The sequence below is a fragment of the Cynocephalus volans genome, chromosome 5, assembly GCF_027409185.1.
Source record: "Cynocephalus volans isolate mCynVol1 chromosome 5, mCynVol1.pri, whole genome shotgun sequence".
NCBI lineage: Eukaryota > Metazoa > Chordata > Mammalia > Dermoptera > Cynocephalidae > Cynocephalus > Cynocephalus volans.
The window spans coordinates 130,839,568-130,863,270 of record NC_084464.1 but is presented as its reverse complement, the minus strand read 5'-3'; the positions used below and the strand labels follow the sequence as shown (position 1 = coordinate 130,863,270).

General features: G+C 38.1%; 1 protein-coding gene across 1 annotated transcript in view; it reads right to left on the bottom strand.

Annotated features, from left to right (window-relative positions):
- Nucleotides 1-23,703, bottom strand: part of L3MBTL3 (L3MBTL histone methyl-lysine binding protein 3) — an 87,289-nt gene that overhangs the window by 8,160 nt on the left and 55,426 nt on the right. Inside the window, exons 17-18 of the mRNA XM_063097048.1 lie at nt 19,500-19,649; nt 5,845-5,924 (exon numbers count right to left, since the gene is read on the bottom strand). Of these exons, the coding sequence (XP_062953118.1) occupies nt 5,845-5,924; nt 19,500-19,649 (230 nt within the window). The remainder of the gene's footprint in view (nt 1-5,844; nt 5,925-19,499; nt 19,650-23,703) is intronic.

Genomic DNA, 23,703 nt, shown 5'->3' with positions numbered 1-23,703 from the left:
AATTATTTGAAAAACAACATTTGTACATATTTTACCAGATAGGTTTATATGAAATGGTAAGATTTCCAATTCCACACTAAAGTAAAACAAAAGGACTTACTTTAGAACTTGTATTCTGATTGCTTGGCACATAATAAATCTTTTCCAAAACCACACTCTTTATCCTCTAGCTATTTATGCTCTATTAACACTTGGCACTGTTCATTCCATCATTGTAGCTACATTCTATTTTCATTTCTATTTCCTGCTAAACGTTGTATTACTCACAGTTCATTTCTAATGCTCCTATGTTATTCCTTAGAAAAATAACTGAGCCATTCTAAAGAAGTGACTAAAAATCCTAAAGCTCTTATATATTTGCAGCAGCTTTTGTATGTCTTTGAAGCTAGTACTATAAGTAGGCCTAGACACACATACCACTCCATCCCGATACCAACTTCGCATCTTTCACTTTAAGATTCTCCTTCCTTTAGCTGATCCTTGATCTGTGCTGGCTGATGCCCTGAGGCCCAGTGTTATTTTCTGACAAATGGGAAAACTGGTGTTATCAGCCACAGAACATGCCATCTCCTCTGATGTCAATCCAAAAGGGATAAAGAAAGCAACTTCATTGGAGTAAATTTGTATTTGAATCTCTGATTGCATGGAAGAGTGACTCCAAGTTTTTATACTGATAAAAGCAAATAGACTTTGGCTCTAGGAGCTGGCTCAGCAGCAAGAGCAGAGAAGAGTAAGTTTGAATGTGCACAATATGATTTGGAAAACACAGCCTTTTGTTCTGGAGGACATTTCTGTCATCACTTTACTAGGGACCTCTTTCTTACCACCTCCTCTCAAACAATCTACCTGCAGAAAAAATAATACTTTTAAGGAGTTTTCTATATTTTTTGATTCCCTGAAATGAAAATTTACCAAAAGTAACTGGTCAAACTCTTTTCTCACCTGCCCTGTTTGGTTTCGTGGTTTCAGGTTGGGTGCTTTCACAGCTGTTTGGTTCTATTCAATTCTGCACTACTGGACAGAGGACTGACTGGGGGGATTTCCAGGTCTAGATCTCACTAATCCTTGCAAAGGTAATACATTACCAATTGGAAACTTTTCACTTTGTCTAGAAATTGTTTGAATGACTTTCATGTTGTATGAGCATTAGGGATACTTATTTCTGGTGTAATCAGAGGAAACGAGGGATGGAGAAACAGGGAAGAAAGAGCATTCTCAACAAAAGAAAGGGAGACACTAAAATTCTTTCACTGAAAAGGCTTCTAGGCATGTATAATTATAAATGTCCCCTGCTCTGATATTCTCAAGAAATAGAGATAAAATTAATTTTCAAGCTACTTAATTCAGGCATGTAAGACAGGGGATCTTCAAGGTAAAGAACAAGCCTGATTTTTCAGTGAAAATCTGGCACATCACAAAATCAAATTCAACTCTTTCTATACATGAACTACCCATGAGAAAGGATGCTTGCAGGTGAAAACAAAACCGTACGTTTCCCAGGAATACAAGAATTTAAATTTGAAGGCCATTTATAGAATCCTTCATTAATGGGTCTTTCACAATGGTGGGAATAAGCTACTTATCCTCTCAGGTCGAGGAGACAGAAGCAAAAAAAAAAAAAAAAAGAAGAAGAAGAAAAAAAGAAAGCAACAGATTATATTCAGTAAAAGTCCCCAAAGGTCAAATTCAGTAGAATGGCAAGCATTCGAAAAAGCTCATAATTACACATACTATACTCAATTAAACTGAATTAACTGAAGAAACGAAGGGGACCTCCTTTTTGGGAGAAGTTTTTTTTTTTTTTTTTTTAATCAATTTGCTCCAAGACTGCAAACAAAATAGTCCTCATGGACCTACTGAGTCTTAAATCCTGTTGGCATGGTAAAGAAATTTAGGGTGGCTTCTTCTTGGTGTCTCCTATTATAGATACTGTCCGCACTGCAAGGGGCTCTCCCCCCATCCTCTTTATCTCCCCTCCCCCCTCCCCCGCCCACCGGCCAGGCTAGATTTAGAAGAGAACCTCCCCCCACCCCCCGGGGGAATGGAATTGTCAATGAACACTGGTGAGCACCTACTAGGCTCAAGAGAGTGGGCCTGGAATGAAATACATCTACCTGGCCTTAGATTTGAAAGAGGAATTCAGCCGGGACCCAAATAGGAGTGTAAAGCAGTAAGTGTTCTTCACAAAGGACCTGGAGAAACTTCTCTGGACTCAAAAATGGTAAAAGAGAAAACAATCATCATGGTGCCTCTGATAAAAAGTTCTACGAAATATCAGAAGAGGAGTATCGATTTACTGACACAAAGAGTTTTATGATTTTAGTAAGGCACAAGGGGGCATATCTTCTACAAAAAGAGGTCATGCAAAGAGAACAAGCTCATGTAGGAAATTACAGGAAAACAAAAAACACTGCTGTTGTAGACTTGACAGAGTAAGAGGTTGAGTGAGCAATTTCAACTTGAAAAACATGTCTAGACCATAACAAAATGCATAAGCTGTTAAAATATTAAATTTCTTCCATACTGGTTGGTAATAGTCACCTTGCCACCATGCAGCTGGGCCCTTGTAGGACTTCCCCAATATCCAGCACCTAAGGATAACTCCTGGTACAGCAGGCAGCCTCCAGGATACTGCGCCAGCACTAAGACCACTGTCTGTTTCAACTGCCCTGTGTAACGTTGGCTGCCAAACTAGCTGTTAAATATTCTGAATATGGTCCCTTAGCTCTAACCCAAGAATAATAGATAATACCAGTTAAGAAAGAGAAAATTAGAGAGAAGTAATAATCAAAACTATAACTAAAGGAAGCTTTTTAGATCTAAGTAAGATCTCAATCTAAACCATTAAGAAGGCTCATGACTTCCTAGGCAAAAATCATGAAGGAAGCCTGAATTTAAGAGCCAGGTTCATTTTTCAAAACCAAAAGACTGGACTGAGTTGGGCTGATCTAATCTCACATGTATAAAAGGATATTTTGGGGGTTTTCTTGGTTCTTTAATGTTTTGTTTTATTTTTCTTAATGGAAAAACAGACCCAACAACAGGCTGGGTATAGTGGATACTGTGGGAAGCCATTCAAATCACCTTTCAAACTGAGGCATTCTTTTTCTTGCCTGCTGAATGCTGACGGCTCAGCTGCTTCCCTCTGCAGAAACCACCCTAAGCCAAAGGGAGCTTCCTTGCCCAAGGATGTGTTCCCCTCCCAGCCAACATCTTAGGACTGGTCAATTCAGAGATGGAGAGGCCTGATTCCCTTGCCTGGATTTGGGATAACTTGGAAGCAACCTGCTGGATTGGCTAAGGCCTCCACTGTAACTACATCAGAGCTCAACTTCTCATTCTTCCCAATTCTGCTTCTCTCACTTTTTCATTGATGATATTCCCAAGAATATTCACCAACAAACCTCCTGCACACAACACTCTCAGCATCTGTTTCCAGGGGGCCCAATCAAAGACAATGAGTCATAGCTCTATTAAGAACTGGGAGGCAGGAGGACACCCACTGACTGGAATCTGAGACATCCCCAGTGTCACCAAGGGATGCGAGTCCTCAGATACCATAAGACTTGAATTGGGATTGAAGGTCCCTGAGGTTCAGGTGAAGGTAACCAATAAACTACTACATATTAAGTTGAGAAAGTAAAATCCAAACATCTTCCCTACAAAATAGCTTTGGAAAAAACTTTTCAAAAAGATAAAAGAAATCTAAGGTGAAGAAAGATGCTAAATGAAAGCTGACATTCATAACATGGTTTCGCTCCAGACAAAATTAATTTTATAAAAGTTTTATTCAAAATGTTTCAAAAATGTGAAAAGAAAGAAAGTTATCAAACTCATTTTAGGAGGCTAAAACTAGATGAGAAAGTAACGGAGAAAATTATAGGCCAATTCTCAAAACAACTTACTTTATGAGGCTCCTTTTCACTAATGAAAAGACAATAAGTAAAATATGCACATTGAAAAATAGATTTCACAGGTAAAAAAATAAATAAATAAAAATAAATTATTCGGAACACCACAAAATTAAGAATTATACATAAATCCTAGAAATGTTTCTTTGAAAAAAACAGACAAACAAAAAAACCCACAGGCAATTCAAATCAAGAAAAACAGAAAAAAGTACACAAAATTAGAACACAAAATTACCAAAAAAAGAGAGAAAATGCCATGTATACCATATGTTAGTAAATTTGAAAATCTCCATTAAGTAGATAATTTTCAAAAAAAAATTATCAAACTCGGCTCAGCAAATAAAGATACTGAAAATGTTATCAAATTATTGCTCCCTCAAAATGTTCAGAGAGAAGATTTTACAAATCTATGTGAACTTTCAATAATCAGATAGTTCCATACAGTAGACACTTATGAGGATCTCTAAAAAGTTCATGGAAAAATAGAATTAAAAGATAACATGAATCTTTCCATTAACTTTTTCAATACCTCTCATACAACTACTATTTCTCTTAGTAGCGAATACTTCAGCTACTGATGCATTTAATCCTCAGGATAATCCAATGATGTGGGTACTATTATATACATCAATTTGACACAAGAGGAAACTGAGGCACAGACAGATTACATACTTTGCCCAGAGCCAGCCGACAGCTAGTAAGTGGTGGAAGAGACTTGAATGAAGGCCATGCTCTTAACCTCTCCCATAAACCACCACTCACAAAGAAAGGCTGAAGTCTTTGTCGAAGAACTCAATGCAACCTGATAACAACACCTTCTTATTAAATATTTTTTCTTCCTTTTTAAATGATTAGAAACATTTTAATCAAATACCTGCAAGGCACTTACTACGTGCAAGTATTTGATTAAAATACATAGCACTCCTCTAAGCAAGTTACAAATGTTATTGCACTTAATCCTCATTACAACCTTATGAGGGATTTGGACTATCATCATCCTTCAGGATAAATAAACAGAACACAGAGTTGTTCAATGACATGCCCATCATCACATAGCCAGTAGGTGGCACAGCAGAGATTCATACCCTGGCCATTTGTAGGATTTGTAGATGGTGCTATACTGAACACCATAAAACATGTTGAAGACAGCGCTGAATATAAGTTTTAAATTAATCATAAACTACTGCTTTATGAAAATCAGATATGGAAATCAAAGCATCATGTATGGAATAGGTCACTGAAGGAAAACAGTCATTAGGTGTCATTCTCAAATCTTAGATGATAATCTAAATTTAAAAAATGCACAAGAAAAGCAAACACTCCAGAGACAATCATTAAAATCATAATTGGACACTGGCATTTTCTTATAAAAATAAATAATAATTATATGGTTTTATGTGAATTATAAATACAATCTATTATTATGACTAACAGTCATTACGACATCACTTCCTAATTAAACCATCACTATATCTTTTAACAAAGATATAAGACAAATTATTTTTTCCAATACAATTTAAAACATTTGTTCAAGTCATTTTCTTTTCATTTCGTGGTATTAGATTAAGAATATATTCTATTTGGATTTCAAAACACATTTTTGAACTGAGTTTTAAACATATGAAGCAAATGACACCAATAATACTAAAGAAAATGTATGACAAGGACAAAAGAGAATGTTTTACCAAACTTTATGTACAACACTGTACTGACATGTCAAAGAGATTATCAATACAGGCTACAGATGAACCTGTATTATTATGAACTACATATTATACTTATACTGAATAAACTTTTATTGCTTTAGATGTGGAAAAAGCCAACCAAATGAAGTTTATCTTTAACATAAAAATGACTGCTATATTGAGTTAGATTTTTGATTGCTGAATATTAATAGTAATATCCACCAATAATATAAGACAATTATCGTTACCTCTGGCTTCATGTGATGTCCTCATTTCACTTTCTGTTCTCTCTTCGAAGTCTTCTTTGACATCATCGGCATGCTGGTCTCTGAAGAAAAATAGGTGTTTCAATATTTTGTAAGAGAAGCATTTAGAAAAATGGTTCAGAACTGCATACTAATTATCCTGATTTGAGTATCACATATTGCACACAGGTATTGATATTCGATTCTGTACCCCACAAATATGTACAAGCAACTATATTTCAATTAAAAAAATTAATCTAAAAAAACATGTAGAGGTCTTGTATGCCAAAAGCTACAAAATGCTGCTAAATTTTTTTTTTCAACCCAATGTATTCCATTTTCAGGGTTCAAAATAAACTCCACTTTGCAATATTCTCTGACTGTCTAGGATATATCTGGCCTACACACTGCAGTACCTTATAATACTCTGTATTTATGATGTTCTATTGTTTCACAAGTGTTGTTACCTTTACCAGTATACCTGAGTTTCTTAAAGACTCAGACCATACTTTTGTTAAGTTTTAAGAACAAGGAATATACATTTGAAACAAAGTATCCCAACAAAATATAAAAGTTCTCCATCTGAAATTATAATTGTATAACTAAATGATACCAATATAGTAAGAATGCAATAAGTTAATAGTCACTATATTTAGAAAGATAATTTTCAACAGCAAAGGTGAAATTTCATTTGAACTTGAGCTCCTTGGCTTAGTTCATACTAAAAGCAACTTGTCACAACTGCTGAAGAATACTTGCTCATTGGAAAATGGGGAAGAAATCATGGTTATTATGCAATAAAATTTTTTTTTTCAAGATAAACCAATTAAATGGCTACTTATAAAGTGGGGGCAGGGAGGTATAGTAAAAACAAATACAAGAATATCACTGATAATTGGAGAAAGGACATTAGTTGAGGTGTTGATAAAAAATTTTGTCTTCTCTGTAATAACAATGCTGAAGTTATACTTGGTAATTACAACATGTTAAAATCAGCTTACTATACCAAAATTTACTTACAGAAACTTCCAAACTTGTTTTATATTAAATTGAAAATAATATTTTTTGAATCCACCAATTCTAACCAAGTATTATGGCCAATGAAAAAAGTTGTTTGTGGGTGCCTATAAAACTGGCATTTCCCAGAGTCAAATGTAAGACGACCACCACTTTCTAGGAGGGAACAGATATAGAAAAATAAAAACTTTGACCCCAAAGTTTGTTCATGCCCAGATCTGCCATAATCCATCCCAAAAGAGAAGCAAAATGAAAGCTATGTGCTCTCATATTATTTATGTTGCTTCATTATAGAAGCACGTTCAGTTTTCACTTTCTCAATTTTAACTCATGACATTTCATTAAATTGGATCCACATAAACCTGGGAGTATATAAACATGGATATTTATCTTTACTAAACACAATTCAAATGAAGGACTCCACAAGAAATGTTTATTGAATGTTTTATTTCAGATTAATGTATTGAATCTGAAAATTCCTCAAAATTGAAAGTGGCTAAGCCTCTTGTGGTTCTATGTGCTGTTTCCTTTAGCTAGAGAGTGGGAGGTGGGAGAGGGGATCAGTCTGCACAATTTATTACAACAGGCGTTATGAATAGATGGGTGAATAGAACCACTGAAGCGAGAAGAATCCTAATCGAGCACATCCAGACATGTGGAAGTCATTAGTATTAATAAGTAAAGTTAACATCTTTAACATAGTATGAACCGAGCACTGGCTGAGTTGTTGACATGTCCGATATTTCATAATACTTCTTAGAGGAAGCTGAGGAAGGTGCTATTATTATATCCACTGAAATGTAAAGAAGTTAAGTCCAAGTTCACAGGGAAAGTATAGCACCTGGTCTTCCTGACACCAAAATCCAAAATTAGATTCAATTATTCTTTGATTTTTACACTTGTGTTTTTCCAAAATAAAGTATGTACCCTTGTGATATGAAGTTAAAGGGAACAGGCCTTCTTGTACCATAATCTTATTTCCAAATTGTCTTTCATTGATAAGGCCAGAAATTTAGAATCTGACTCTATATTCTTATTTATTTTGCATTTTACCTAAAATAAAAATTGTTTTCCCAATTGGGCAACCATTATTTCTTTCTCCTATATGGTTAGGAATTTCATTACATTAATTCTTGTCGAATATATACCGTGATGGATTTATTTCCCTATGAAAAATTGAAATCCTGGACTAGAATTTCAACTTCCTAAGCAAAATGTTATTCTAGCTACACAGACTTTTAATTACAGAAAAAATATGATTATATCAGAATGTCACAACTCTGGGCTAATATTACTATTCACTCAGAGGGGACACAGTACAAGATATATTTCTTGACAGATCTTTTAAAACGATAATCAGAAATATTTTATTACAATGTTGCTCAACATAAAAACTTCTTGATCTGCTCTCCTTGATCAACATTTATTTCATTTAGGAAGAGGGAACGAGCTGTTTAGGCAAGGGTATGCAAATCCTAACGCGGAGGAAGCAGCCCAGGAAGAGTAGGTACACGTAGGGTCTTTGGAAGTGAACAGACCTGGTTCAAATTTCAGCTCTACTGCTTAATAGTTTTACATGAACATCAGCAAGTTGCTTAACTTTCCTAATTCTCAACTGCATTATCTGTAAAACAAGCTTAATAAATACTTTACTTCACATGGCATACTGAGAACTGAAAAGAACAATGTACTTTAGTGCTTAGCACAGAGGCAGAGCCTGAGACATGGTAGCTATTGCTATTTACAAATTACTTATATTTTAGGACAAAATTATCTATTGATATCTGTTTACTTTAAGTAAGTTGTTTTCTTCAAGTATTAGAACAGCTTTTAGAGCAATAGGTCCAAGCACAGACTGCAGCCAGACTGCCTGGGTTATAACCCAGGTCTTCTACTGACCAGCTGTGTGGTCTGGAACCTCTACGCTGGTAGAGTGGGATATAATAATAGCATGTACGCCACATAAGGCATTATGAGGATTAAATGAGCTAATATAGGTTAAAGCATGCAGAAAAGTGCATGGAATACAGCAATTTCTCCAGGGATTTTAGAATTTTCAAGAATCATTTCAACATTTCTTTAGCTTGAACTGAAATACAATCATAGCGATATCGTACTAAGAACACTCTTTTGACTTTTAATTAAGACAGTGCATCCACTCACATGGAAAAACATATTCTTCATGAGTCAACATTCTCTTTTTCTCTATAATTATGTGCCATGTTTTAAATGTCTTACTGTATTACTCTAATTATGCTTTGTGGTAAATATTAGTGAAATAAACATTAGAAGAGTAAATGCATAGTAACAGGATAGCATTTGAATGCATATGGCTGTATTTCTTCAAGCTTGTTTACCTTTCATTTAAAAATAATCCCTAACAAATTATGTTTCGACCAGCACCAGTCTATTAAAAACAATATTGAAAAAAATACAAAACAATAAATTATTTTGCCTCAATTGAGAGATTTATTGATTTCAGCCACCTCTCTACATCTAGTATGAAATGAGGCAGTAGGATACGAAATGTGGGTAGAAATATGCGCCATACAGGTTGGGAGGCTGGGACTTAAAAGCTATGGTCAGCCCAACATCAGGTACATGGTTATCTCACCATAGCTCAAGTGCAAAATGTCCATTCTTTAGTATGGCTTGGCTTAAAATAACCCCACCATTCTCTTCCCAAAATAGCTTATTCTAGTCTCACAGGGTCCTCATCAGGGCTGAAAAAGACCTGTATCCCCAAGTAACAAGTGATGACACAGTGAATGCTAGGGAAAGCTGTAAAAAAGCATAGGTTTCTCTGTTTTGAGTGTCAACAGAATGTCTCTTTGCATGCCTCCAGCATTTCTTCTTTTTTTAAAAAATTTCTGGGTTGTCACTCACAGGTAAAAGATCAGAGAACGAGAATCTCAGGGGTTACACTTTATAGGAACTTTAAAAGAATATTTGAACTGCCTCCAAAATGCCTCCTGCAAATGTAGAGGAGGATGTACTTGAACAGCTTCAAGACAAAAAGGTCACCACCTTCAAAGGGATTCAGAAAAGATGGCAAATAAAGCCAGCGGGACTAAAACTTTAATGTCTATGGTTAACATTTGAATAAAGAGTTTTAAAAATTAAATTCCTTTTGAGATGATACAGTAGCAATAGTTTTACTTAATTGTGTTTTCATAAATATGGCCCAAGAGAAGTAAACATGGTTTACTATTTTTCTAATGACTAAAAACATTTTGACTAATAAGCCTATTAAACTATAATTTGGCATAAGGAACCTATGCTAATAAAAGAATATAATAAAAGGAATACAATGAGTTAATACAGTGGATATGATCAAGAGACCAAGGAAAAACCCTCCAGAAAAATTCATTCAGCAATTAATTAATCAATCCTCTCAAGAAATAAAAAGCCCTAACCAATAAGGTGAGATTTGGGAAATAAAGATGATGTATCCTGCATTACTTTTGTTGCTGTTATTGTAGAAAAGAGAACAGATGTCACCGCCTTTCTACTCTACCTAAAGAGCCTCCTGAGTCAGGAATTGGTGATACTTAAGGAGATAAAATAAGATCCTGTTACGATATCATCCCAACAACATCACAGGAAAAAAACAGTAACATAGTCATCTTTTCCTTACACTTTGAATGGTTGCCCAGGTGTCAAAGCAGTTGGCATCAGAACTGTGAGTGTTTTAACTAAAATTGAGCTCTTCTCTGGTTCACACATCCGAACCCACAGATTTGACTAAGATTCCCAAGAGCTGGAATATTTGAAAGCTTCCATAGCTCCTAATTCATACCTAGAAGCCCACCAACAAGAAGGGAGAAGAAGCTTTACAACAGCTGGGGAAGGCCTAGTCATTGAAATGACTTTCTCCAGTCTTCAACACCAAGCCCTGAGGTCCAGAAAACCTTAGGAGGCAAAACCAAATTTCTGAAGATTACTGATTAACTTCTGTAATCTTTTAGAACTTTTGGCTCTAATTTAACTTTATTCTACTTGATGTGATCATTTTGCAAAGTAAATAGATTTATATATGCGTATAGTTTCACATTTTATGTTAGCTTGTTTTCCCATCTGTTTAATAGGGTACAAACTGGCATTTGGTGTGTCTGGCAAAATTGGATCCATGCTAAAAACATAAATCAGATCGATGGCTGCAATTCCTGAAACTGCTCTATGTAACTCTCATAGCGGAAACACTGGTCTTACAACTGGAGAAGTCATTTTAATGGCCTATAATGAACTGAACAGACTGAATTTTTTCATTAGATTAGTTTAGCAGTGGGCATTTGCCTTGCAAGGTAATACAAGCATTTGGCAGGCATTTTAAAGATGCTTTATTGTGTTTCTGTGGTTGTGTCAAAGCAGATTTAAGCAACATGGGAGCTTAAAACATTAAGTGATTTTTAATAGAGATAGCACCTAAGAACACAATTACAAGCAGCTGCAGGGAAGATTTCATGAGAATAAGACTATGTGGGATGGATGTCTGATGTCTCCCCACCGATAACACATGGTGAATTATTACTCCAGAGCAGGATGTCTACATTCACTAGTGATTCCCAAAGTCTGGTTTACAGATCATATGCATCTGTCCCCTAGGAGTACTTGTTAAAAATGAAGATTCCTTGATACACCTTCCACTTCTGGAATCAGTATCTGTGGAAGTGGTGCCTCAAAGCCACATTTTAAAGAGGCATCTAGATAATTCTGATGCAAATCCAAGCTTGCGACAGTTTTATTAAGACATATAGAGAAATACACATACCCTTTTACTCAGATGTAGACATACAGACACTTAAAATTACCAGTACCCAGAAAAACCCACTCCACTCCCTGGGAGAGCCCCTGCCTCGCCATCTTGCTGCCAGGAGCTGTGAGGACAGAGGGGAGCTGCTGCCATCCAGAGAAGAAAGCACTAAGCAAACACGGACACTCCTCATGCTGCCACTGAATGAACAGATAACTCATATTTCTACCTAGACAGCCACTGGGAATTCCTCATACCCGCTTAACAAGTCTGTGCAGGAAAACAGATGCAAGCGTTCAGCACACCTGCAAAAGGATTCAAGGTGGGGCCACCTTGGTGTAGGGCAGAGCTCTCCAGCAAGCATGCCCTGAATCCTAGGGTACATGTGCTCTGGGATATGGATCCCCACCGCCCTCCGTGCCCATCTCTGGTCACCAGGAGGCAGCCTCATCCATTCCCTTGATGTGCCATGTAAATGTTGTCACTTCTGTGGTATCGTTTCCCACGTAGGCCAGGAAGTGAAACAGTTTAGGAAACACAACCTGAAGTAATAAAAGAGTGCAGGTATGTATGTGGGGAACTTATTTCACCAATTAATAATCACTCAGATATCCAGGGTGGCAATCTGAGTTGAAAATGTAGCAGTTTTAACTGACAAAAAAGAAGGTTAGACAGCTACTGCCTCATAGGCTGTATGACTAGTATGTCTCCTCTGACAACTGACAGCTGATTCAAGGTCATCCCTGCATCCTTTACCACAAGCAAGGTGGTATGCTCAGTGCTGAGTGTAACTCAGAGAATAAGACAGGACACAGCCTCTTACCTTTATAGAGCTCATTATTAAGCAAAGTACACAGACTATGAAGAAGTATTTATACAAAAACATCAAGCGTGTGACGTGAAAGCATATACTAAGGAACTTGGCTCCCATCCACAGTCTGGAGGATTAGATGTTTGAAGACTACGGTGGCTGAAGCATTAAGTTGAAAAGAAAGAGCCTGGCAGAGATAAACATGAAAACTCAGGCAGGGGCCAGATGACACAGGACACTGTAGGCCATGTTAAGAATTAGGGTCTTAATTCTAATAGTAATGGGAAGTCATTAGAAGGTTTAAACAAGGAAATATCTTTTAACTCTGTTAATTATTTCTTTTGCTGTGCAGAAGCTTTTTAGTTTGATATAATCCCATTTGTTTATTTTTCCTTTGGTTGCCTGTGCTTTTGGGGTCGTATTCATGAAGTCTGTGTCCAGTCCTATTTCCTGAAGTGTTTCTCCTATGTTTTCTTTAAGAAGTTTTATTGTTTCAGGGTGTATATTTAAATCCTTAATCCATTTTGAGTTGATTTTAGTATATGGTGAGAGGTAGGGGTCTAGTTTCATTCTTCTGCATATGGATATCCAGTTATCCCAGCACCATTTGCTGAAGAGGCAGTCCCTTCCCCAGTCAATAGGCTTGGTGCCTTTGTCAAAGATCAGATGGCAGTAAGTGTGTGGGCTGATTTCTCGATTCTCTATTCTATTCCATTGATCAGTGTGTCTGTTTTTATGCCAGTACTATACTGTTTTGGTTATTATAGCTTTGTAGTATAGCTTAAAGTCGGGTAGTGTTATGCCTCCAGCTTTATTTTTTTTGCTCAGCATTGCTTTGGCTACGCGTGGTCTTTTATTATTCCATATAAATGTCTGGATAGTTCTTTCCAGTGGGAGAAAATATTTGCAAAATATACATCTGACAAAGGTTTAATATCCAGAATATATAAGGAACTCAAACAACTTTACAAGAAGAAAACAAGCAACCCAATTAAAAAATGGGCAAAAGAGCTAAGTAGGCATTTCTCTAAGGAAGATATACAAATGGCCAACAGACATATGAAAAAATGCTCAACAGCACTCAGCATCCGGGAAATGCAAATCAAAACCACATTGAGATACCATCTAACCCCAGTTAGGATGGCTAAAATCCTAAAGACTCTGAACGATAAATGCTGGTGAGGTTGCGGAGAAAAAGGAACTCTCATACATTGTTGGTGGGACTGCAAAATGGTGCAGCCTCTATGGAAAATGGTATGGAGGTTCCTCAAACAACTGCAGATAGATCTACCATACGACCCAGATATCCCACTGCTGGGAATACACCCAGAGGAATGGAAATCATCAAGTCGAAGGTATACCTGTTCCCCAATGTTCATCGCAGCACTCTTTACAATAGCCAAGAGTTGGAATGCCCATCATCGGATGAGTGGATACGGAAAATGTGGTACATCTACACAATGGAATACTACTCAGCTATAAAAACGAATGAAATACTGCCATTTGCAACAACATGGATGGACCTTGAGAGAATTATATTAAGTGAAACGAGTCAGGCACAGAAAGAGAAATACCACATGTTCTCACTTATTGGTGGGAGCTAAAAATTAATATATAAATTCACACACACACACTCACAAAAAAAAAAACCAGGGGGGGTGGGGGGAAGAAGATATAACAACCACAATTACTTGAAGTTGATACGACAAGCAAACAGAAAGGACATTGTTGGGGGGGGGGAGAGGGCGGAGGGAGGGAGGTTTTGGTAAGGGACAACAATAATCAACCACAATGTATATCGACAAAATAAAAGTAAAAAAAAAAGGAAATATACTCTCAAATGAATTTTTTAAATGCTGACTCTAAGGCTCTAGCCTGGAAGATTCTGGTGGGCTCAGACAGGACCTCAAGTCTGAATTTTAAAGAGGACCTAGGGGATGTGATACAAAGCCAAGTTTGGGAACTATTGCTATAGAACATTAGTCGCCCTTGGGCCTATCCAAAGGAGGCAGCCCTTAAAAAACATGTTATGGTATGAAAAGGACAAACATGTTCCTCGCATTGCTAATTTATTTTAGTCCTATAATATCAGCTCCTGGATCAAAAGCAAAGCCAGCACATCACTCATTCTCGGGACTGTCTGGCATTTGGAATGGGTAATGGGATAGTGAAGCAGCCGCTGTCAGCACCCACGCATGTCTGCTGGCCACCCACCACCACTTCAGCACACGCTGATGTGATGTCTACCTGTCTCACCAGCAGTTCTTCCAGCAGGACCTCCCTGGGCTCTGGCTGCTTTGCCTGCTGTGCAGCAGGGCAGATGTGCTGAGGAGTTAACGTGACAGCTTCACTGCGTGCTTGAAGGGAATCAGCGTTTAAGGAGTTCAGCTCCCTCAGCCCTGTGATCCCTACAGTGGGTTAATGTCGGGCTTTAAAAACTAACACCACCTTAAGTGACATTACAAGTGGATTAACGTGGCAGCCTAAGACAGCACCAGGAGGAAGTAGGGTGGGAGTGTTTGTGGGAACCTTGCCTTATCCCTTAATTGGCTGCACTCGTGAACACTGCGTGATTGCAATAGATAGGCATTGAGACAGGACCCTTAAGCTGATTGGAGGATGTAAAAAACCTGCCTTCCCGATTTGCCTTTAAAAGCAAGTGCTTGGGGCCAGCCCCGTGGCGCACTCGGGAGAGTGCAGCACTTGGGAGCGCGGATCCTGTATAGAAATGGCTGGTGAGCTCACTGGCTGAGCGCGGTGTGGGTGACACCAAGCCAAGGGTTGTGATCCCCTTACTGGTCACAAAAAGACAAAAAAAAAAAAAAAAAAAGCAAGTGCTTGTGTGCTGATAAACGGAACTGCTTGACAGAACCCCCACCACGTCTGAGTGTCCTTTAACCAGGCTGGTTTGGGGCTGGCGGTGTGCTCACCTCTCTTCACGGCTCTCTTCCCCCGTCTCCTTCCAAAGGAGGGAAAGAGGTATCCTGGGCCCATTCGCGCTCGCCCACCGAAAGAAACGAGGCTAGGGCTGTTCGGGTCGGCCGGCGGCGGACCCGACAGGCTAACTCTGAGATGAGTAGTTTACACAGACTCCCAGTGTCTGCCCAGCAGGTTAGTGTTCCCGCTGTCCTTGGTGGAAACCAGTGTGACAAATAAGCTTTTTCCAGCTGCCTTCCCTTCCCTGTTTCACTTCCACCCTCCCCTATGGATGTTTTCCTCACCTCCCAAGCAAATCACATGCTAACAAATCCTTATCTCAGGATTTGCTACAGGAGGTGAAAACTGTCTCTTGTGTGCCCAAGTACATTTTTTAAAAACCCAGTAAAGTCTGGCAAACAAATCTCAGTAAACTATTAAGAATGATGCAAAGAAAATGCATTAAAACCTAGGTAACAAATTACATCCAGGTGAGCAATGATTATGGGAAAAGAACACCAAGTAATTTTATGTTATAAAAATCATCTTGTTTAGACAATCTATTCAGACTTGAACCCAGGAAAATCAAAGAAATGGGCCAGCTAGTCTTCTGCTTCTAGGGAATAAAAATTTATGAAACAAATAAGTAACCTATGAGTATTCCTATTTCAACAGTATTAATAAAAACTAACATTTATTGAAGGTTTATTACTTATTAGTCACTACTCTAAGAATACACTTTTCATCTCATACAATCTTCATAAACTATGAGATTCAAAGCAAAGAGCTACCGAATAATTCATCCAAGGTCACATACATAGCAAGTAGAGAGGCCAAGATTTGAATCCAAGAAGAGTCCCATGGTCCTAATCGCGACATTGTGCTGCTCCTTCATGGAGGAAAAGAAAACACTAAAGTGTGCTCTTGCAGTGCTGAGCCTAACCTACTTATTCATTAGCTCCTTTGGGCAACAGCAGAGAAATAACTAATCTTAAGAGCTACATTAAGAAATTAGATGGCCATGCTTGGAGAAGGATTGCATAAAGCAAAGTGTTAAAGTTGGATGGAGGAAAAAAACCTAAGAAAACTTAGCTGCATCAACTTTCTGCATACAAAGTTTTAGCATTCTTGGTTTATGTATCTTAAACTATAACTAGGACAGTACTAAACAGACAAAGGTTTATATCGATGACAGCATTTACTCAGGAAAATAACATTTGAGAAAAATATCTAGAAGAAACAATATCCATGCTCATATAATAGCTAGTAGAGCACCTCAGAAAATGCTTATTAAATGTTTTTTGAATATATCGGTAATAATTTATATTGTTTAGTTTTACTTTTTCTGCCAGGAATTATAAAAGTTTTAATGAATAAAACCTCCAGGTTTTAAAAGATTAAATTCTTTTAAATTAAGCAGAAAGCTCAGAATTCTTATAATCTTTTTATGCTTCAACCTTTGGTATACTGTTGATTTACCCCAGGTGGAGATGAATTATTGCTTCTTGGTTATGTAGAAAGAAATAAGAAGGAATGCAGAAGTCTGTAAATAGCTTGAAAGTCTAAGTTGAAGCTCTTTTGTATTTTGTGCCTATTAACTACTTCCTACCTATTTCAACTATTACAACTTGAGTTCTACCACTACTCCTGGCTGGTCACTCCTGGCTGATCTCAGGCCAGAGGCAGGTAGCTGCTGCTGCTGTCAGTATTCTCCTCACAAGTTAGAAAGTGACATCTCTGACTATTTTCATGATAATCAAATTAGACACTTTGAAATTATTAAAACACACACATACATACAATTCAAAACATAATATTGCTAGTTATGTATCATGCTCAGTGTTTTCCTGAAAAAAAAAAAAAAAAAAAAAAAAAGGAAAACCACTAGGAAAAGAGCAGAGGAAGATCTGTTTACCCCTTAAAGACATCATTTCCAGCCTTGGGTTATGCTCGAAGCTAAGGTTTATAAGAAGAGATCAGTGAGAAGGTAGAAAGCCTCTTTGACCTCTTGGGAAAATGGGAGTCAGGATAGAAGATGGGGCACTTCCAGAATGGGGAGGAAATGGGAGAAGAGTTCTAAGACCCTGAGTTCTATACCTCAATAGTAACCAAATCTCCCACCACCAACACCTTCTGAGTGGAGACATTTCAGCAGATCACTAGCTCATGGGCTACTTCAAACTTTTTCATTTCCTGCTAGACTCCCAGGGTAAGAAAAAGGAGAACAGGTAGCAGGGGAGGCTCAACTAACAAACTACAGTACTGTTTTGCATACATATAGTGATATGTGGGAGGAGCACCCATTTCATTTTATTGCAGACACTGTAGTTAACAATCCTAATTGATAGTCAATCCGGGGTCTCAGTGAGTAAAGGCTTTGGCTGAAAGCCTAGAGAAAGGATGGGTACTTTCAAGCCCACTCATTTTAGCAGAAAACCTACAAAAAAGTGAAAAAAAGTGAAAAAAAGTAAAAGTAAGGGCAAATCAGAATTAACTCAAAAGATAGTATATGAAAATATATGTAATTTAAAAAATATTTAGGTATGAAACATGTACAAAGGGTCATTATAGAAAACTTAAAATGTCTGAGATCGTCTCCTTAATCATGGATGATGATATGAGGATCCAGGACAGAACACTGGTTAGACCCACTATAAAAGTGACTCATATGGATTTAGAGTTAAAAAGGAGCCCAAGAAGTCATCCAAACCGGCCACCTTTCTGTTGTAAGGAGACTCTGGCTCTAGGTATCCATCCCAGGTGCCCAGAGAGTTACTGAGAAGTCTACGAGAGGCAACTGCCAGCCCTTCTGAGCATTCTGTTGGTATTTTAAACAATATCTCGACTTTTGAAATCTACACTATAGTTATCCTTACCACCTTCTGAGTCAATAAAGACTGTATATGTAATTATTACTGTGTGAACTGGTAGCTTTTATTTGTCTTAAATTTTTCAACTGACCTTCATTTTAGGGTGCTGGGATTTGGTAAATGAATTTATGTTATATTAGTCATGGTTTTAAAGATTTAAAAAAATCATCACTGTTAATAATTGAAGCTGTAGTTTCCCCCTATCCCATATGTAGGGCAAAACTGCTTTTCTGTAAGGATAATGACACTTTTAAATGCCATTACTCCAATAACATTGTGTAAATTTATTTAGAATCATATTTATTAACTCAAATGTCCACCTGGTTCATCCAGAATAATGGCAATTATAAAATATTAAATAAAGAACTATGCTGCCTTAGGTTTCAAAGTATTTCATAAAAGAAAGCACTCAAAACTAAGCATTAAGGAGCATCTTTCTACTGACCTGCTCTTTCTTTTCATAGTATCCTTAGCTAATAAAAGGGAATGGAATACTTACTTAAAGATATATCAAACAAACTCAGTTCTTTACTTAATAATCCACTGCAGTTACATCATTCCAACTCAACTCTACACTTGAAATCAAAACTAAATGTGTTTATAATGTGATTGACATATTAATAATGAAATAATGTATATGCAAGTACTTGGCATATAATGAACACAAAAAAGAAATAATACCCATTCTTCACAAGGAGTATGCCACCTTTCTTTTTTTTTTAAAAGATGACCGGTAAGGGGATCTTAACCCTTGACTTGGTGTTGTCAGCACCACGCTCTCCCAAGTAAGCCAACTGACCATCCCTATATAGGGATCCAAACCCATGGCCTTGGTGTATCAGCACCACACTCTCCTGAGTGAGCCACAGGCTGGCTCACCAGCTTTTTTATAAAGGTTGGCTCCGACAAAATAAAATAAAATAAATAAATAAATAAATAAAATAAATAAAAAATAAAGGTTGGCTCCATATAAGTATTGGTCAGTTCATGCAGAAACATGAACTGGTATTCAGTAAAATGACTGGAATTTCCAAACCTCTAATATCACACAAGTTCATATAAAAGATGAACAAGTAAAAGGAAATCCTGCCTGATTTGAACATGCTTTTATAAACCCTCTATTTTTTTTTTAAAGTCCAAGTACTGATCCCTACCATCAGTTCACATTAAATCTGGTGCATTTTCAACAACCTACAAGAAAACATTGCCACAGAACACAAAATATCTAAGATAAAAAACCTCTTTCAATGAGAGTTCTTCTAAACAATGCTAATATTTTCACTTTAATTACCTGATTTCAGGAGATGAAGAGCTTTCATTTGTGTCTGTCCTTTTATTTCTTGGAAATGATGGACTGGCTGGAGGCATCTCACCACTTAAGCGATCTGGGAAAATGCGGTCTTTATTTAAATTGATTTCTGCATAGGGACAGTTGGCAGCACTAATAGATTAAAAGAAAAAGAACAGAATATTTCCATTATAACAGACTTACTCCTTCCAATTAAAATACCAGCCTACACAATATAAAATTCTGAAATTTAAATGAATATGTTATATAAATATATATTGAAATACTATATCTGTATGTGTATGATTAAACATATACCGTGAAATATGAAATATTTTACCTTTAAAACATAATTTAAGTATATTCTGAAAGGAATACATGTGTTTGCATTAAATTTTAAGAAGCAATCTGCTGCAATCTTTGGAACTGAGCAATGGTCACTGAAAGATTCCCTCTGTATTGTCCAAGGGCAGGGCCAGTGCATATCTCTGGGATCAATCGGCCCAAAGAAAGAAATGCTTAAGACATCATAGGAAGGGTGATGATAGAGGTGGGAGAGAGAGACTGATTGATGAATGGAGCAGATCTGCTTCCTAAAGGGATCCTCCAGGCCCAGGGCAGTCACATGCTATTTAATTTCCTTTGTAACAGGTATTGCCCTCCAAAGGAAGGAAGTTTGTTCTCCCCAGAATAATCCTGTCTCCAAGTCTGGACCTACACCTGATGTCCTAGGAAATACACCTATCGATCTGCAGCTAACCCTGTCCCTAATATAATAAAGGACCAGAGGCCAACTTGGACAGTGACCTATCTAGGTCATTTCCCTTCCACCTGGACCTACTTGTTAGTGTCTCAGGTCTCATTTGGGGATCATTCTGGTTATTCAAGCAAAGAAAATCGAGGTCACCAATTGTTAACTCAGCACTAGTTTCTACACTCCTGTTCCTGGGCCTCAGCGTTCAGTCTCCAGAACAACTGGGCAACCTCTGCATCTTAGGCCCCCAATATTCACTGGCCTCTCCAAATAACTGCCTAGCTTTCCCCTCTGTTTTTAGGAAGCCTTCTTAAATCTAGAAATGGTTTGTGCCTTAGGTAAATTATATTTGTGTCTCATATTTTTTTCTTCAGTTTAGGTGACAGTGAGAATGTTGATAATCACATAGGGAAAAATTTTAAATAGTGCATACCTACCCTCCACCAACAGAATCTGATACACCCTATTGGGAGGAGGGAACAGTTTGAACATGCCCCCAGGTGATTCTAATGGCGGCTTATAAAATTTATCACAGATATCTCATAAGCAAAAATACAACCCTTATTTTCTTTAACTTCATGCTACTCTACACTGGTATGTAAGCAAGAGAAGAAAGTAAATAACACCTGATCATGTGTTAAAATAAATTAACATAATATTAACCCAACAATAACAAAAACAATAACCAGTAACACTTAGGAAGAACTTACTATATATCAAGCACTGTGCAAAGTACTCTACATATAATATTTTACTTAATGTTCCCAGCACCCTATGAGGAAGGAGTTTCACATGAAAAACTAAGGCTTAAGATGGTTAAGTAACTTCTGCTTTTATTTCATTCATTTTTTAAAAAGTATCTATTGAGTATCTATTATGTGCTAATTACCTTTTGAGGCATTGGAAATACAAGGAGAAAATAAAAGACCAGGGACACAGAGTTGGCAACACACAATTTCACAAACAAAAAGTTAGATAACGTCCCATGGAAATAAACGCCATGAAGAAAATAAGACAGTGGGACATAAGAGAGGGTCTGAGGGTGCTATGATGGGCAGGTAAGGGTGGGCCTCCTTGACAAGGAGCAGTTGAGGTGAGCTGAGGTCAGGAAGGAGACCGCTCAGTCAACTCTTAGAGGAAGAGCATTCTAGGAAACGGGAGGAGCAGCACAAACAATGCAGCCCGCACGTCTGAGGGACAGGCAGGCGAGGCTGCTGGAGGGCGAGGGCCAGAAGAGCGGGCTGCAGTAGGAAAAGCAGGTGTGGCCCGGGAGGCCACCTCAGGAGTGTGTATTTTTTGTTTAGGCTGGATTTGAAACCCCTGGAGGATCTTCAAATAAGGGAATGATAGGGTTTGATTTATCATTTAAAAAGATCACTAGGGATGCTCTGTGGAGAGAAAATTTTGAGGGGAAAGAATCGGATAAAGAAAAGTTATTTAAGAGTAAAGATATAATGGTGACTTGGACGTGTGTGGTTGTAAGGGTAAGTAAAGAGGACACTCCCCTTCTGTGATCCAAGGAGATCCTGTGGACAATGGGAGATGGGGGATGATATAAAGGAAGGGTTGAGGAATGGCTGTTGGGTTTTCAGCTTGAAGAACTGAGTGGTTACACAGATGCCATGTTTTCTTTTTTTTCTTTTTTTTTTTTTTTTTTGAGACAAGAATGACAAGGGAGAAGCAGATTTGGGGCAATATCAGGATTTGTGGAATGCTTATTAGACATACAAGTAGAGCTGTTGCTTGTCCAGGGTCCCATAGCGATGAAGTAGCAAAATGAGCCCCTATTTTATTCATCACACTGAGAACAGGCATCCTATGTGATCTCTTTTTATTCATACAGTAACAATGTGAAGGAAAATCCATCTCTAACCAAGATGTCTCTTTTGAACACCAGTCCTTTGAATGCTTCACGGGATCCTTTATGGGATACTGGTACTAAGCAGAGTTCATGGAGACAAGGGGCCAAAACCAATTCTGCCTAACTTGAGCAGAAACGAACTTACTGAAGGGGCAGCTGACAGCTCAACAGGAAGGCTGGGGAATCAGGCCTGGGCAGGGCACAGGGTGCCATGAGCACCCCCCAGGAACAGCCGCTCAGGAGAGGCTGCGGGGAGGCAGCCCGTGTGCTGCTCTCAGGCCCTTGGCCACCTACAGGCCTGACCTGTTCCTCAGTCCCATGGAGGAACCGCCTTCACATCACCCTCAAGACAGAAAGCACAGGCAGCAGCATGTCACTTGGCATGCTGGGTCTTCTGACAAAGGCCTGAGAAAGAAAGAGGCCCCATTCCAGTAAGGGATGTGGGACCCTGCCTGACACTGACCTTGATCTCAGGTGAAAAACAAAAGTCTGCTAAGTGTTTCTACTCAGATGTCCTAGGGTCACCTCATAAGCATGTTTAAAACCAAATTTATCATTGTTAATGAATATTACCCCTCACCCCCAAAACTAAAAAACACACCTAGCTCCTCCTGCTGCTCCTGATTCTATTTTTGACAAAGGAAATATATTAACCTGGCCTCAGCTCTTACTCATCTTAGACTCCACTCTACCCTTTGTTCCTCACATTGTGTATTTTTATTGCAAATTTATCTACTTGAATTTTGTGACAGCAAAAAAAAAAAAAAAAAAAAAATCCAAAGACAATTTCTGGGTTTCTTTTGACAAAGGGTATTCCTAGAACATCACAACCATTGTTATGTTTTACTCATCATTAAACACCTGGCTTTACAATAACTGAATAACTGTATGTACATGTACCCTGGAATTTTATTGATTACGACGAAAGTGGACAGGTCCTGTTCCTAATCTCATCCACCTCAACACTGGGAAGACTTGCAGGACTCTCAATGGGCAGGGTCCCCAACTAGACACTAGAGGTACAACTACACTTCAGACAATTTGTATTCTAGGAGGGCAGCACCTTCCCCCCACTTGTTGAATAAAATGAAGGAAGAATGTCTCTCTAGATTACCATATGTTAACTTGGAAAGCTCAGAGACAGGCAAGGCTGCTGGCCACAATGAGACTTACTGTCTAAATATCTCTTTTTTCTTAGGAAAGAAACTGCCAGGGCCAGAGAAACATTTCAAACTCTCAACCTAAAGGAGGAAAGATAATCACAGTCCCCAAAGCAGCCACTTCCTAATGAGTAAGTAAAGACGATCTACCAGGAGAACCCCATGGTGAGCTGCTAACCCCTTCTCTTCTTTTGAACCCTGAGAAACGTCAAAAGGGGTCCCACACCTCCCATTCTTACACCTACTCTGGGATAAAGAGGACAGCCAGCTGGTTCCTGCAGTGGGAGGTGATGAGAGAGGGGATGCCACAAAACGCAAGGTGTGCTCAAGTGCGAGGCCACGCTCTCATGGGAGTTAGGGGGTCTTTGTTTAAACTTGCTCTGCTGTTCTATCCTCCACTCAATGAGGAGTAGCATGTCTGGGACTCTGTCT